This window comes from Hypanus sabinus, chromosome 12 (genome assembly GCF_030144855.1).
Source record: "Hypanus sabinus isolate sHypSab1 chromosome 12, sHypSab1.hap1, whole genome shotgun sequence".
In the NCBI taxonomy this organism is placed as follows: Eukaryota; Metazoa; Chordata; class Chondrichthyes; order Myliobatiformes; family Dasyatidae; genus Hypanus; species Hypanus sabinus.
Window position 1 is genome coordinate 20,508,097 of NC_082717.1, and position 15,551 is coordinate 20,523,647.

The 15,551-nt window shown below is 40.5% G+C and overlaps 1 protein-coding gene across 8 annotated transcripts in view; it reads right to left on the bottom strand.

The window, feature by feature from the left end:
- The window catches only part of birc6 (baculoviral IAP repeat containing 6), a 253,706-nt gene that overhangs the window by 53,734 nt on the left and 184,421 nt on the right, over positions 1-15,551 (bottom strand). For all 8 annotated transcript variants that reach the window (XM_059985630.1, XM_059985634.1, XM_059985633.1 and 5 more), the window contains 4 exons: positions 15,149-15,449; positions 13,248-13,465; positions 5,795-5,959; positions 1,160-1,325 (listed from right to left, as the gene is read on the bottom strand). In XM_059985630.1, coding sequence (XP_059841613.1) covers positions 1,160-1,325; positions 5,795-5,959; positions 13,248-13,465; positions 15,149-15,449 — 850 coding nt within the window. The remainder of the gene's footprint in view (positions 1-1,159; positions 1,326-5,794; positions 5,960-13,247; positions 13,466-15,148; positions 15,450-15,551) is intronic.

A 15,551-nucleotide genomic window follows, 5' to 3' on the forward strand; every position in this document is an offset into this window, starting at 1 on the left:
TTAGTCTGTTTCAATTTATCCACCTAAATTGGACTGCAAGATCTGTGCACAATAAACTGCATTATAGCCTTGCCCACATCATGTTAAATGCTAGGTTCAGACAGCATTATTCCATGACAAAATGTTTTCTCAGCAAAATGAATCAATGTAATGACAATTAAATCAAATTAAAATTCTACAGTTCTACTTTGTGCTTTGCATTTTCTTGTTAACCACTACCACTCTGAAGAAACCAATCATAATTCAGCCAATATAAAAAAAGGTGTAAAATTTGAATCCTTCATATTCAAAGCTTCATTTTTAAAAGTCTATTTGTTCACTGGCATTACCAACATTTGTTGTCCATCCCCATTTGCTTCAGAACTCAGCACTTAAAAGTCAACCATACTGGTGTTTGAAGACACATACAAGCCAGATTGCATAAAGACAACAGATTACCTTAGGATCATGAACATTACAGCACAGGAACAGGCTCTGCAGCTCACAATGCCTGTCATGGTTTACACCTCCCAACCATACCCTGACTTTTAAATGTTATCTTATCTGTGTCCATCACCTCACCTGATAGCATATTTCAAGCACCTACCATTCTCTCCGTAAGAAATGTTGTCATGCAAATCTGATTTAAATTTTCTCCTTCTGACTGTAAACCTATGCCTTGTAGAATTTGACATTTCAACCCTTAGAAAAGTGTCTGATGCTACAGAGAAAACTATCCAGCCTCTCCTTATAGTTAATAATCAAATCCAGGCAACATCCTGGTGAAACTCTTCTGCATCTTCTCCAAAGCCTCCACATCCTACCTGTAGATCAATGGGTAGAGCTTCACATACTAATCTAAATGTGGCCCAACCAGAGTTGTATTAAGTGGCAGTTTGACTTCTCGTCTTTTATAGGAAATGCAACAGTAAAGTAGTAGTTCTGCAAAGGTGCTGGGAATTTTGTGGTTACCAATATCTGATGACCTTCTCTACTGTAATCATTTAAATTAAATTCCACAGTTGCCTTTGTAGGGTTTAAAGCTGGATCTCTAGAACAATGGTCTAGTACTCTAGATGTTAGTCCAGTGACAATAACATAAAGCAACAATATCTCAAACTAATGACACAAAAAGCACTTTCATTGCTAAAAATGAAACAGCACAGTTACCGGTACATACCCGAGTCATTCCTCAGATAGGATGACATGGCAGGAATAAGACAGGATTGGCTGAGCAGCTCCACAAGTACTGAGGGAAGAGCATTATTATTCTGTCCTCGACTTTCACCAGGGCTTAGATCTCCAGATAAACTGCTGCCTCCAGGATTTATGTAACTAGCAAGAACCTAAAACAACAAAAACAAACAAGACCATTGTAGAGTAAAGAATATTTATTTGTGGGGAGAAGTTGGGGAGAAGTTGGGCAGGCCAATCTTGTTTTTCTTGGAGCAAAGGAGGCAGAGGATGACCTGATAAAGGTATGTAAAATATAAGAATTCTAGTCAGAATACTTTTCCCACATTAGCAATATCGAAGGAAGGATGGGAGAGGGGGAGGGGGAGGGGGAGGGGGAGAGGGAGAGGGAGAGGGAGAGGGAGAGGGAGGGGGAGGGGGAGGGGGAGGGGGAGGGGGAGGGGGAGGGGGAGGGGGAGGGGGAGGGGGAGGGGGAGGGGGAGGGGGAGGGGGAGGGGGAGGGGGAGGGGGAGGGGGAGGGGGAGGGGGAGGGGGAGAGGGAGAGGGAGGGGGAGAGGGAGGGGGAGAGGGAGGGGGAGAGGGAGGGGGAGAGGGAGGGGGAGGGGGAGAGGGAGGGGGAGGGGGAGAGACTCTGTGTGTCTGTGTTTTGTTTCTCTTTCCTCCCATTGTTCAAAATACTACTTCGTAGATAGCAGAGAGAAGTCTCCGCAGTCACCACTCTGGCACCGAGTTCAGCTCTGGCTCAAGAAGGAAAAAAAGGAGAAGAAGCAAACTCTAGTGATAAAGAGTTCATTGTTTAGGGCAACAAAGTTCTGTGGACGAGAATGAGATTCACGGATTGTACCTTGCTTCCCGGATAACTTGGTCAGAGAAACCTTTGATTCTTAAGTGGGAGGATGAGCATCCAGAGGTCGTGGTCAATGTCAGTACCAATGACATGGGTAGGAAGAATGATGAGGTCTTACAAAGTGAATTCAGGGAGTCAGGCACTAAGTTGAAGGACAAGTCCTCCAGGGTTGGGATCTTAAGATTGCTATCTGTGTCACATGCTAGTGAAGCAAAATAGGAAGACCAAACAGTTTAACACATGGCTAAAGAGAGGGCTTTAGATTTTTGGATCATTGAGTTTGCTTCCATGGAAGATGGGATTTGTACAGAAGGGATAGGTTGCACAACAACTAGAGGGGGACTAGAATCTTTGCAGGAAGGTTTGCTTTTAAACACAGGGGTGTTTAAACTAGAGTTGCAGGGGGATGGGAACCAGGGCACAAGAGTAAATAATGGAGAGGTTGTGGGGAAAGATGTTGATAAGCCTACAGTCAGAAATCGAAAAGTTGAGTATGATTGGACTGATACTCTGAGTCGTGAAAATTTCAATGCAAAGAGTATCATAGGAAAGGCAGATGAGCTTAGGACGTAGATCAGCACGTAGAATTATGGTATTGTAGTCATTAGTGAGACTTGGTTGCAAGATGGCTAGGATTGGCAGCTCAATGTTCTGGGGGTTCCATTGTCTTGGATAAGGTCGAGTGGGAGGGATTAAAGGGGGAAGGGGGCATCATGGCAGGACAAACCGGAAAGCTTGCCAACTGAGGCTATAAGGGGTGGAATAACAAAGGAATTACCATGTTAGTGGGATTCTATTACAGACCACCCAACAGTCAACAGGATTTAGAGGAGCAAATTTGTACAGAGATCACAGTCTGTTGCAAGAAACATAATGTTGTGAAAGTAGGCAATTTTAACTTTCCACATATTATACAAGAGTTAGATGGGATAGAGTTTGTCCTGTGTGTTCAGGAACATTTCCTTACATAAAGGTCACGACTAGAAAGAATGTGATACTAGATATCCTATTGGGAATGAGACAGGGTAGGTAACAGAAGATTGTATAGGGGAACACTGCATCTTGTGATCACAATGTCATTAGTTACAAGGCATTTATGGAGAAGGATAGGTTCGGTCTTCAGGCTGTGATTCTAAATTAGAGAAAGGCCAATTTTGATGGTATCAGTAAGGATCTGGCAATTGTGGATTGAGATAGGCTGTTTTCTGGTAAAGGTGTACGTGATAAGTGGGAGGCCTTCAAAAGTGAAGCTTTGAGAGTACAAAGTTTATACCTTCCTGTCCGAATAAAAGGTAAAGATACCAGGTTTAGGGAACTGTGGTTTTTGAGAGATCTTGAGGCCTAGGGAAAAGAAGGAGGTGCACAGCAGGTATCGATAAGAAGGAACAAATGAGGTACTTGAGGTGTGCAAGAAATTCAACAGAATACTTGACAAAGAAATCAGAGGGCTAAAAGGTAGATGATTCTGTAGCAGACAAGGTGAAGGAGAAATCCAGGAGTTTCTACAGAACAAAAGGATAATAAGGAACAAAGCAGACAGAACCTATAAGAATTGAGGCAAAGCAACCATGAGGTCATTGACCATAAGAAGATTATAGAGGAGGAGGTGTTTGTTGTCTTAAGACAAATTTGGGTAGATGAATCCCCAGGGCCTGACAAGGTGTCCCACTGAACCCTGTGGGACACTAATGACATGAATTTCAGTGGCCCTAGCAGAAATATTTAAAATGCCCTTAGCCATAGGTGAGGCACTGGAGAATTGGAGGATAACTAACGTAGATCTGTTGTTTAAGAAAGACTCTAAGACTAAGCCAGGAAATTATAAGCTGCTGAATTTAACATCAGTAGTGGGAAAGTTACTGGAATGTATTCTAAGAGACCAAGATAAGTAGGTTCAATAGACAGAGACTGACTAGGGATAGTCAAGACTTTGTGTGTGCTAGGTCAGTTCAGTCACTTAGCATTCAAAATGGTGTAGTAAACTAGACATTGGCTTAGGAGAAGTCAGAGTGGTGGTAGATTGTTGCTTCTGAGTAGAGGACTATGACTAGTGGTGTACTGCACAGGTCCTTTGCCTTTTGTCACCTATATCAATGATCTGATGATAATGAGGTAAAATGTATCAGCAAATTTGCACATGACATCAAGATTGGGGAGAGGGCATATAGAACAGTGAAGAAGTCTATCAAAGGAACTGAACAGCTGGAAAAATGTGCTTAAAACTGGCAGATTGACTTTAATGCAGACAACTGTGAAGTGCTGCACTTTGGGAGGACAAACTAAGACAGTACTTAGAGTGAGCAATCGGGCACTGAAGAGTGCGGCTGAACAGAGTGACCTGGGAATTCAGACCCATAATTCCTTGAAAGTAGCATCAGAAAGTAGATAGGGTCATAAAGAAAGCTTTTAGCATGCTGGCCTTCATTAATCAAAGTGGTAAGTACAGGAGTTGGGATATTATAATGAAGTTACATAGTAATCAAAAACTGAAAATGCTGGTGAGGCCTAACTTGGAGTATTGTGTGCAGTCTTGGTCATATATCTACAGCAAAGACACAGTAAGATTGCAGTGAATAATTACAAGGATGTTGCCAAGCCTTAAGGACTTGAGCTATAGAGAAAGGTTGAAAAGGATAGGACTATATTCCCTTGAGCATTGAATAATCAGGGAAGATTTGTCAGAGGTATACATAATTATGAGGGGTATCGATAAGGTAAATGCAAACAGGCTTTTCCAATGAGGTTGGGTGATACTAGCACTAGAGGTCATAGGTTAAGGGTGAAAGGTGAAATGTTTAAGGTATACATGAGGGGATACTTCAATGTCAACATTTAAGAGAAATTCAGATAGATTCATGGATGGGAGAAGTATGGAGCACTATGGTCCAGGCGATGGGATGAGGCAAAATAATATTTTGGCACATGTTAGATTGGCCAAATAGCCTGTTTCTGTGCTGTTGTGTTCTATGACTATGACCCTAAATGATTGCTGTAAATTGTCCTGTGATTAGGCTAGGGTTAAATAGCGGGTCGCTGGGCAGTCCGGCTCATTGGGCCAGAAGGGCCTGTTCCACAATAAATAAAATGAAGTCTATGGAGCATTCTGTTTGTCACTGACACACATCATGTTATAATAATAAACCTAATATCTGCTGAAATACTTTGCAGAGAAAGTTTGGAAATTGCAGTAGTTTTCAACTTCTCATTATTATCCTTTCCAGGGTTGGTGACAGTAAAAAGCACGAGATCAATTAGCTGTGTGGTCCCACATGCAGGACTACATATGACTTCAAACTAGCGTTATTATTATTAGAATGAACCATCAGAATATGGGTCACAGTAATTGTTAACAGGGAGAGGAAACAAGTTAAGAGAAGATTAGTCTCAAAATCTGAATTTCTGCCTTGCAGCTTCATTGCATAGTTCCTGGAATGTTGAATCTCTGTGAAGTTGACTTCAGTGTTGAATGCTATTGAGGGAACATATGAATAAGAAAAGTTGTCTCGTAACAGTGAAGAGGAAGATGAGATGATAAAATTACTATTTTCGGGAGGAGGATTTCAATGGAGTCTAAAGTGAAAAAGTTAGAAATATTGATAAAAGTATAGGTTAGATGCATGCCAAAAATGTTCCAAGTTCTCACTTTATATTGAATGCAGCCAGAATGAAGGCCATGATAGGGAAGAAGTCAGAACAAAATACAAAGATATAATGTCCATTAGCATGCAACTCACTAATTCAACTAATTTTCAGAACAACTTAGTCACAGCATACCTGCAGGAGACAGGTCACATGCTCTTCTTCTAGTCTCTGCTTGGTTAGTGCTTGTTCCACATCCCAACCTGATGCAGTAGAACCTGTTCCAAAACCTGTACCTTTGGCCCAGTATAACTGTTGGTCTTCAGTGGAAGAATTTGCATGTGTACTGGAAACTTGTGGCTATTTTATATGGGGGAGAAATATAACTGTCATTAATCAAAGAAACAATTGATAGCGATAAAAGAAATACGTGAATGGTTAAAATCCTTTGCTTTTGCATCAACTCAGAGTATTCATGTTAACAGATGTGTCCTGTGATTTGACAGACACTTTCCCTCAGACAAAAGGGATTTATACTTTGCAATAGCTGTGTTCAGAATGTTAATTAGATCCAAACTATTAACCTATTTCAGCCTGTGCTTATTTCAGATGTTAGTGATCAAAATACGTTCATTATCCCCTTACTCTAGGTTATAAAACCCACAATCTGTTGAAATTAAATGTTAAATTTATTAAAAATGAACAATTTCAGTTAATAAAGTTATGAACAACTACTTTCATATTTCTAAATAGTTTCCTTTGAAATATTTTGTAGTAATCATAAGAATAGAGACACAAATCAAAACTGAATTAAAGACGAACTAAAATCTTTCTGTGGATTTTTAATTCCATAATGCAATGTAATGGAATTATGCTTCTAACACCTGAAACAAGAAAAAGAGAAATAGATTTTATACTAACCAAGATCAGATGGTAAATGCAAAGGAATCACAAAACAGTTATGAGGGAGAACCAGGCCATTTGCCCAACACATGTGCACTAGTCCTATGAAAGAGTAATGCAGCTAGACTATCCTCATACTCCTGAAGATATTTTCCTTTCAGCTCAAGCTACAAATGAGCCTGCCTCCACTACTGGCAATCCAAGCTGTAACCTCTCTTTCTTTAAGTGTTACTTCATGTCAGCTTTGGTTATTTTTTCATTTGATATCCAGGTCCTTTGTGCCTCGGCCAATGACAGCAGTTTCTCTCCATCTGATCTGCCTTATTCCTTCACGATGTTCAATACGTCTCTGATTCCCTTGCAACTTCCTTTGTTCCAAGGAAACTACCCCATCTTTTCCAGTCATTCCACATTACTGCATCCATCATCCAAGAACCATTTTGATTAATGCCACATGCACACTCTCTGAAACTTTACAATTTGCCCAAGTACGATACCTGGATTTCAGCTGAGGTCAAAATGCTTCTACAGTGTCACTATTATTCCTTTGCTTTATATTCTATGTGTTGGTGCATGGCCAAGTAGTTAAGGCGTTGGTCTAGTGATCTGAGGGTCACTAGTTCAAGCCTCAGCTAAGGCAGTGTGTTGTGTCTTTGACACATTGCTCTGCGATGACACTGGTGCCAAGCTGTATCGGTCCTTGCCCTTCCCTTGGACAACATCAGTGGCATGGAGAGGGGAGACTTGCAGCATGGGCAACTGCCAGTCTCCCATACAACCCTGCCCGGGCCTGCGCCCTGAAAACTTTCCAAGGCACAAATCCATGGTCTCTCAAGATTAACGATTGCCTATTTATTTGTTTTTATTCTATGTCTCTGTTTATGAAACACACAATTCTTTATGCTTTTCTACCATCATTTTCATCCTGATCTGTCAATTTCAGTGAACACAGCACATTCTCCAAATACATGTCTGTGCTCAGTTTAGAATTGCTTGCTTTCTTATTAAAATGTGAAACAGCACACTTCTCAGCATTAACCTTCATCTGACACTTATCCATCCAATCGGGCAACCTTGCATGATTCTATGCTACTTAGTTCATGACCCTTCTAAGGTTCGTGTATCACCTGCAAACCGGGGAAGTTCCCCAATCTAAAGTATAAATATAAATTTTTTAAGTAAACATTATTTCTTGGCATGCACCTCTGGGAAACTCCACTGGACCTTTCTCTTCAGTCCAGCAAACATTTCTAGCACACAGTTTTTTGCTTCTCACTTTGCTCTTACTTTCTTTTAGGACAGTGACCTTCAAAACTTGAAGACAAGCCTGTCATGTGGTACTATATCAAATGCCTTTTGGAAGTCCATAAATACACCAATCACATCTTCCTCGTTCCCCCCAGATACTTGAAAAACAAAGATCTAGCTGCACAAATGCACTCGGCTTTCTCTAATCAGCCCATAATTATACAATTGACTGCTTATTTTGTCCCCGTTTAACATTACTGGAATTTCCCCAAAGTGAAATCATCTGATCAATAGTTACTGGATTTATCTGTATACCCTTTTCATTAAGACAAAAAGGCCATAATTTTCTGGTGGAGAGCATTCTAACTGGTTGCATCACAGCATGGCACAGAGGCTCCAATGCACAGGACTGCAGAGGGTTGTCCACTAAGCCTGCACCATCATTGGCGCAATCCTCCACATAATCAAGGACATATTCAAGAGGGAGTGCCTCAAAAGGGAGCATTCATCACTAAGGACCCACAGAATCCGAGACATGCCCTCGTTTCATGGGAGGGAGGTGGTACGGAGGAGCATAAGAGCCCACACTCAGAATTAGGAACAGGTTCTTCACCTCCACATCAGATTTCCGAATGGTTCATGAACAGTATCCAATTATTCCTTTTTTGTTTTACTGTTTTGTAATTTATAGTAATTTTATGTATTTTGACTATGTTGTTTCTGCAAAACACAGGACAGTGAGAATAAAACCGATTCTGATACTAAGGCACCAACCCCAAATCTAGAAATGACTTTAAAATTATGGCTATAGCCTCTGCAATTTTTTTTTGGACATTCCTTCTGCAACCCAGGATGCATACCATCTGGTTCAGGTCTCTTATGCAATACTGCTTCACTCTCTGCTTCCCTAGGAACTTGAGGAGAATTGGTATGTCACTGAAGACTTGCAAATTTTTACAGATGTACAGCGGAGAGCATTCTGAGTGGCTGCATCAGAGCCTGGTATGAAGCTTCCAATACGCAGAATCACAAGAGACTCAAAGGGAGGTAGACTCAGCTATCTCTGCCACAGGAACAATTCTTCCTGTAATTTTCCTTGGTTGAGATTTTCCCGACAATCTTCCTTGGCAGTCTGATATAAAACACTCATTTATTGTCTCAGCTATAAATATTTGACATATTTTGGTCTGACTCCTTTGCCTGGGCTCTCACAGCCCTTTCTCTGGTTGTAACCTTTTGGATTCCTTTATACTTGTTCCCAATTTTTTCGTATTCTCCCTTTTTGCCCAGCTTACTTTCGTATTTTTCCACCACCTCAAAGAACTTTCAGAAATCAGCCAAGTTCTTCATGTTAACAATTTGACTTCATCTGATTTTATTCCCCCCTCTTTACTTAACAGAACTTTCGGTTATCCAAGCAACTCTGGGATTAAATTTCCTTCCTTTTTCCATCTTAGGAATGCACTTGAGCAGTAGTTGAAATACCTCCACCCTAAAGACCTTACATTGTTCAATCACATTTTTTCCCTAAAAACCTAGACTCCAAGTTACCTGTGCCAATTTGGCTCATGTCCAATCAAATATTCTACCTGGGATTAATCCATTTTTTCCTCCATAGTTACTCTAAACCTTCTGTTATGATTATTGCTTCCAAGATGTTTTGCACTGATACTTTATTCACATGAACTAACTCTTTTACCAAAGCTACATCCAGTAATGCCACTTCCCTCTAATGGGCCAGTAATATGCTGACCACGAAAGTTTGCACACTCACATTTCAATTCCTCCCCATCACACTTAAGATGTTACTATCCCAAGCAAGTTTGAAAGCACCAGTTGGCAACCTCTACAAGAGACAGTATTGCTCTTTAATTTTGGAAACAGGTAATTTCTGCCCTTCTACAACCCAATCTCATTTCAGCATACCAACACATTTCCTTATTATTATCATTCTCTCTGCATTTATGCCCATCTTCTCTGAATACCTTGCATTCAGGAATATTTAGAATTGATTCCTACTCTTTGCTGGTAATCATGTTTTTGTTATTGCTGTTGCATTGTAATCATAATTAGTTGATGGTGCCTGTAGCTCATCAACTTTGTCTAATATGTTCCGTGTTCTCCTCTTCTTTGTGAGGGAGAGATAGTCCAAAATCAGTTTTTTGGAATAATGCAGAATCCATTAAGAAATTGGTAACATAATACTTAACTTGCAAAATACGATTGAGCATAGACAACATAGTTTTAGAGTAACTGCCAGAGAAATACAGCACAGAAGCCCTTTCGCCTATCTAGTCCATGCTGAAACTATTTAAACTGCCTATTCCCATCGGCCTGCACCCGGACCATAGTTCTCTATACTCCTATATCCATATACCTATCCAAACTCCTCTTCAATGTTGAAATCAAGCTCATGTGCACTACTTTTCCTTGCAATTAATTCCACACTCATGACCCTCTGAGTGATTTCCCCTCATTCCCTTTAAACTTCTCACCGTTCACCCTTAACCCATGATCTCTGGTTGTCACCCAACTCAACCTCAGTAGAAAATGTATACTTCTATCAAATCTCCACTCATTCTTCTAGGTTCTAAAAAATACAGTCCTAACCTATTCAATCTTTCCTTATGACTCAGATCCTCCAGTCCCAGCAACAGCCTTGTAAATTTTCTCTGTACTCTTTTAATCTTATTTACATCTTTTCTGTAGGTAGTTACCAAAACTACACAAAATACTCCAAATTAATCCTCGCCAAAGTCTTATAAAACTTCAACAAAAACATCCCATCTCCTGTACACAATACTTTGATTTGTGCCAAAAGCTTTCTTTATGACCCTATTTAACTGTGATGCCACTTTCAATGAAGTATGGACCTGTATTCCCAGATCCCTTTGTTCTACAGCACTCCTCAGAGCTCAGCCATTCACTGTTGGTCCTACCGATGTGCAAAACTTGTTTGTATTAAATTTCAAATGCCATTTTTCAGCCCATTTTTTTTTCAGCTGATGCAGAACCCTCTGCAAACCACAACTGCCTTCCTCACTGCCCACTACATTGTCATTTGCAAATATGTTGATCCTGTTAACCACATCATCATCCAGATGACAAACTACAAAGGACCCAGCATTGATCCCTGCAGCACTCCACTAGTCACTGGCCTCCAGTCGGAGAGGCAACCATCTACTATCACTCTCTGGCTTCTCTCACTAAGCCAATGTCTAATCCAATTTACTACCTCATCCTGAATACCGAGCAACTAGACCTTCTTGATTAGCCTTTCGTGTGGGACCTGGTCAAATGCCTTCCTAAAGTTCATGTAGACAACATCCACAGTCTTGCCTTTATCAACTTTCCTGGTAACCTCTTCAAAAAACTCTACAAGACTGTTTAGGTATGACCTACCATGCACAAAGCCATGCTGACTATCCTCAATCAGTCCATGTCTATCCAAATACTTATATATCCGGTCCCTTGGAATACCTTCCAATAACTTTGGCACAATTGATATCAGACTCATTGGCCTACAGTTTCCTGGTTTATGATTAGAATCTTTTTTAAACAGCAGAACAACACTGGCTATCCTTCAATCCTCTGGTACTTCCACTGTTGCTAAGGTGATTTAAATATCTCTGCTAGGGCCCTGGCAATTTCTGTGCTTGCCTCCCAGAGGATCCAAGGGAAAACCTGATTTCCTCAGGGTAGCAAACACCTCCTCCATTGTAATCTGTACAGGGTCCATGAAGTTGATGTTGCTTTGCATTACTTCTGTATACTGTGTCTGTCTCCTGGGTAGATACAGATGCAAAGAATTCATTTAAGATCTCCCACATCTCTTTTGGCTCCACATATGGATTAGCATTTTGGTCTTTCAGAGGATCAATTCTGTCCCTTGCAATCCTTTTGCTCTTAACGTGCTATAGAATCCTTTAGGATTTTCCTTCATCTTGTCTGCCAGAGTAACTGCATGCCTTCTTTTAGCCTTCCTTATTTCTTTAAGTGTTCCCTTGCATTTCTTATACACCATAAGTCCCCATTTGGTCCTACTTGCCTATTATCAATTTTTTTTAAGAGTGATAAACAACTTTAACATTGGGTGCGACCCACTTCCCAGTGCACTTGAACCGGCTCACAAAGTGGCGCGCGCCGGCATTGAGGCCGGTCCCAAAAAGGGTGCCAAGCCTGCTTCACCAGCAAGGGGAAAAGCCCACGCACGGGACGGGACCGTGAATATGCGTCCCCTACAGCATTCCCGCCCGGGGAGGGTGGGAACAGGAAGGCTTTAAAGCGAGACAGCAAAGTTTGAATAAACCTCTTTTGCAACTGCAGCTCTCCGACTCCATGTCGTTATTTCAGTGCTGCGTGTAGCACATCACGACAATATTGGCTTTTTTTGAAATATAGTCCGCAAGATAGAAAAATAAAGTATCTTTGGAGTTCCAAAATGTATTTGGCAAAGTGCTACACCTTATTGCTCACAGTAAGTGTCATACATTAGGATGGACTGATGGAAAATATAGGATATATTTGCTTTAGAAACAGTGCAGAAAAGGTTCACTAGCTTTAATACTTGGGATGAGGTGGTTGCCTATGAGAAAAGATGAAGCAGAAAAAGACATTAGCTCCCAGGTGCTTAGTAGTGAGAGCATTGAAACATACAAGCTTGAATAGCTTGACATGGCATACAAAGTATACTTCGCTCCTGGGGAAGTCAGGGAAAAAGAAGTGGCATCATCTTAGAGTAAGGGGTTGGCTACTTAACTCCCAAGCAAATATCCCTTTTCACAAGGTTCTAAACTTTCAGAACCCTCTCCCAAATGACCACAGCCATTAGCTGTTGTCGAGGTTGAAGTAGGTGGAGTTTAGTGGGGTGATAGGCTCTGGGAATGAGGCCATAAAGTCAATTTCAGATCATTGATCATAACAGTTATTTTTACAACAACCTAAATTGTTCTGTGAGAGCTGTATTCAAAAATGAACATCCAGATTTTAAAAAGAATCTACTGCTTTCCTAGTGTATATGACGAATCAACTCTTCCCGGGCTTCCAGGTATCAATTATAACCAACATTTCGATCACAAACTCTGGCATCTTCAAGAAGAGTTACCTGGCTAGAAGCCTGAGAAGAGTTTATTCATCCAGATTTAATGCCATGGTAGAATTAAAATTTGTGCTCTTATGAGAAAAAGCCTCGGAGAGGACTACATGCAAAATTATAACCATAATTAAAACTATTTTGTAAAATTACCTAGAGAACTCAATCATTTGGAGAAAGTAATTAAAATAAAAACATACTATCCAATATACTGCAGTACCTTACCTATAACAAAGAATTAAGAAAACAAATTTAAGTAGATGCTGATAAATAGTAACATTTGTACATTAACTCTTCACACCTTGATCAGATTGTAAAACCACTTTTTCTATTGACAATATTAGAACTGTAATTGAATAAATACAGTTAGACTGTGAATATGATTTACAATCTTAGATTAGTTACCTCTGTCTGGTTTATGTTTGCATTGGGAACTCTAGGGGCATGGTGACTTAGTGCAGACAGGCAAGCAAGGATAAGATGAATTGCTCCGATCTCCAAAGCCATCCGCCTGAGGAGAACGCCGTCATCAGTAGTCAATGGGGTGGTACTGAATAAAGTGCGCAAAACATGGAATGGAAGTGTAGGAAGAACATTTGCTGATGGGGACTGTAGGATGTGACCTGAAAATTAAAGAGAAAATTAAAAGGATTTTTAAAAAAACTGTTTTGATGACTGGATTCTCAATTACTAAAATTAAAATTCCTTTTCAGCAACTGGAGGTTTTATTATCTATAAATGTTCAAATATTGCAAAGTGAACAAATAACTACCTGCTGTATAAACAAATGTTTCTCACAATGCCATTTGCTCATAACATGACGCAGTTTTCTAAAAGAGCTAGTGACTGTGCACCATCATTTTATTAATTGAGAGACACAGCATAGTAACACGCCCTTCCAGCCCAATGAGTCCATGCTGCCCAATTACACCAATGTGACCAATTAACCTATGCCTTTGAACATATGGACTAGTCAGTTAGATGGCCACCTAAGTGTAATTGTCTTAATTATCATTTTCGGTTGCTCCCCCAGGATCGAGGATGACTTGCTTTTTTGGGATGAAGCCAATATGTGGCCCTACAAATAGGTGTTCTCCTTCAGCCATTTTCACTGATCTTCTGTGCGCTTCTACGTTTGGATTTCACATTCTCAAACTCAGATGTACCAAAGCTCACGATAACAGAAAATGTTAGAAATACTCAGCAAACTAGGTTACATCTGGGAGAAGAAAAAGAGTTAACTTGGCAGTTAACCTTCATCCAGATGAAGTTAACATAAGAACATAAGAAACAGGAGCAGGAGTCGGCCATCTGGCCTGATGAACCTGCTCCGCCATTCAATAAGATCATGGCTGATCTGGCCATGGACTCATCTCCACCCACCAGCCTTTTCCCCGTAACCCTTAATTCCCCCACTATGCAAAAATCTATCCAACCTTGTCTTAAACACAATTACTGGGGTAGCCTCCACTGCTTCATTGGGCAGAGAATTCCACAGATTCGCTACTCTCTGAGAAAAGCAGTTCTTCCTCAACTCCATCCTAAATTTACTATGTCCCCTAGTTCAAGTCTCATCTATCATTGGAAACAACTTTCCTGCCTCTATCTTATCTATCCTTTTCATAATTTTTATGTTTCTATAAGATCTTCTCTTGTCCTTCTGAATTCCAGCAAGTACAGCCCCAGGCATCTCAATCTCTCCTCATAGTCTAAACCCTTCATCACTGGGATCAACCTGGTGAACCTCCTCTGCACTGTCTCCAAAGTCAGTATACCCTTCCTCAAATGAGGAGACCAGAACTGCACGCAGTATTCCAGGTGCAGCCTCAACAGTACCCTGTACATTTGCAGCAAAACTTCGCTGCTCTTAAATTCAATCTCTCTAGCAATGAAGGTCCACATTCCATTTGCCTTCTTCATACACAAACACTACGAAGTTCCTCTGCACAGCAGCATGCTGCAATTTTTTTTAACCATTTAAATAACAATCTGCTTTTCCATTTTTTCCCCAAAATGGATGACCTCGCATTTACCAACATTGTACTTCATCCACCAGACCTTTGCCCACTCACTTATCCTATCTACATCTGTTTTATTTCCTATTTTTGTTTTACATTTCCAGCATCTGCACTTTATAAATTTGAGGATAGTCTAAACATTGCCTAGGAAAAAATATCATTTTAGTAGCCCTTAGCTTATGAATATTCAAAGAAGAGAAACACCGAGAAACTCAGGCTAAATGATCATTTGATTACATTATTAAAGGTAGAATAATGGAGAAAAAAAATATACATAACGATACTTACTGCCTTCACCATCATCGGTTACTCCGAGCACCAATCTAAGCAAACACTGTGCATGCTTCCGTTCTTTGAGGAGTACTTCTGCATAACCTGGCAAACGGAGGAAGAGTCCAAAGGCTGCAAGAGAATGCGCTGGGATGGGAGACATGGCTGGGACAGTTGATTTGATTGGTGGCGGCTCTGCAGTTATTGTCTCAGGGGCTTCATAAACCAATTCACCAGACTGCTCTATGGTGACCCACTCAAACTGTTCATTGTCTTTGGGCTTTTCTTGTGAAGTCGATGTTACCACCGGAGCACTCACCTAAACACACAAATGGAAGGTGCTAAAACCAAACTTTAATATATCAATCATTTGAATTATGATAGAGTCATGATTTTTCATTTTTTTAAATTAAGTAAAATC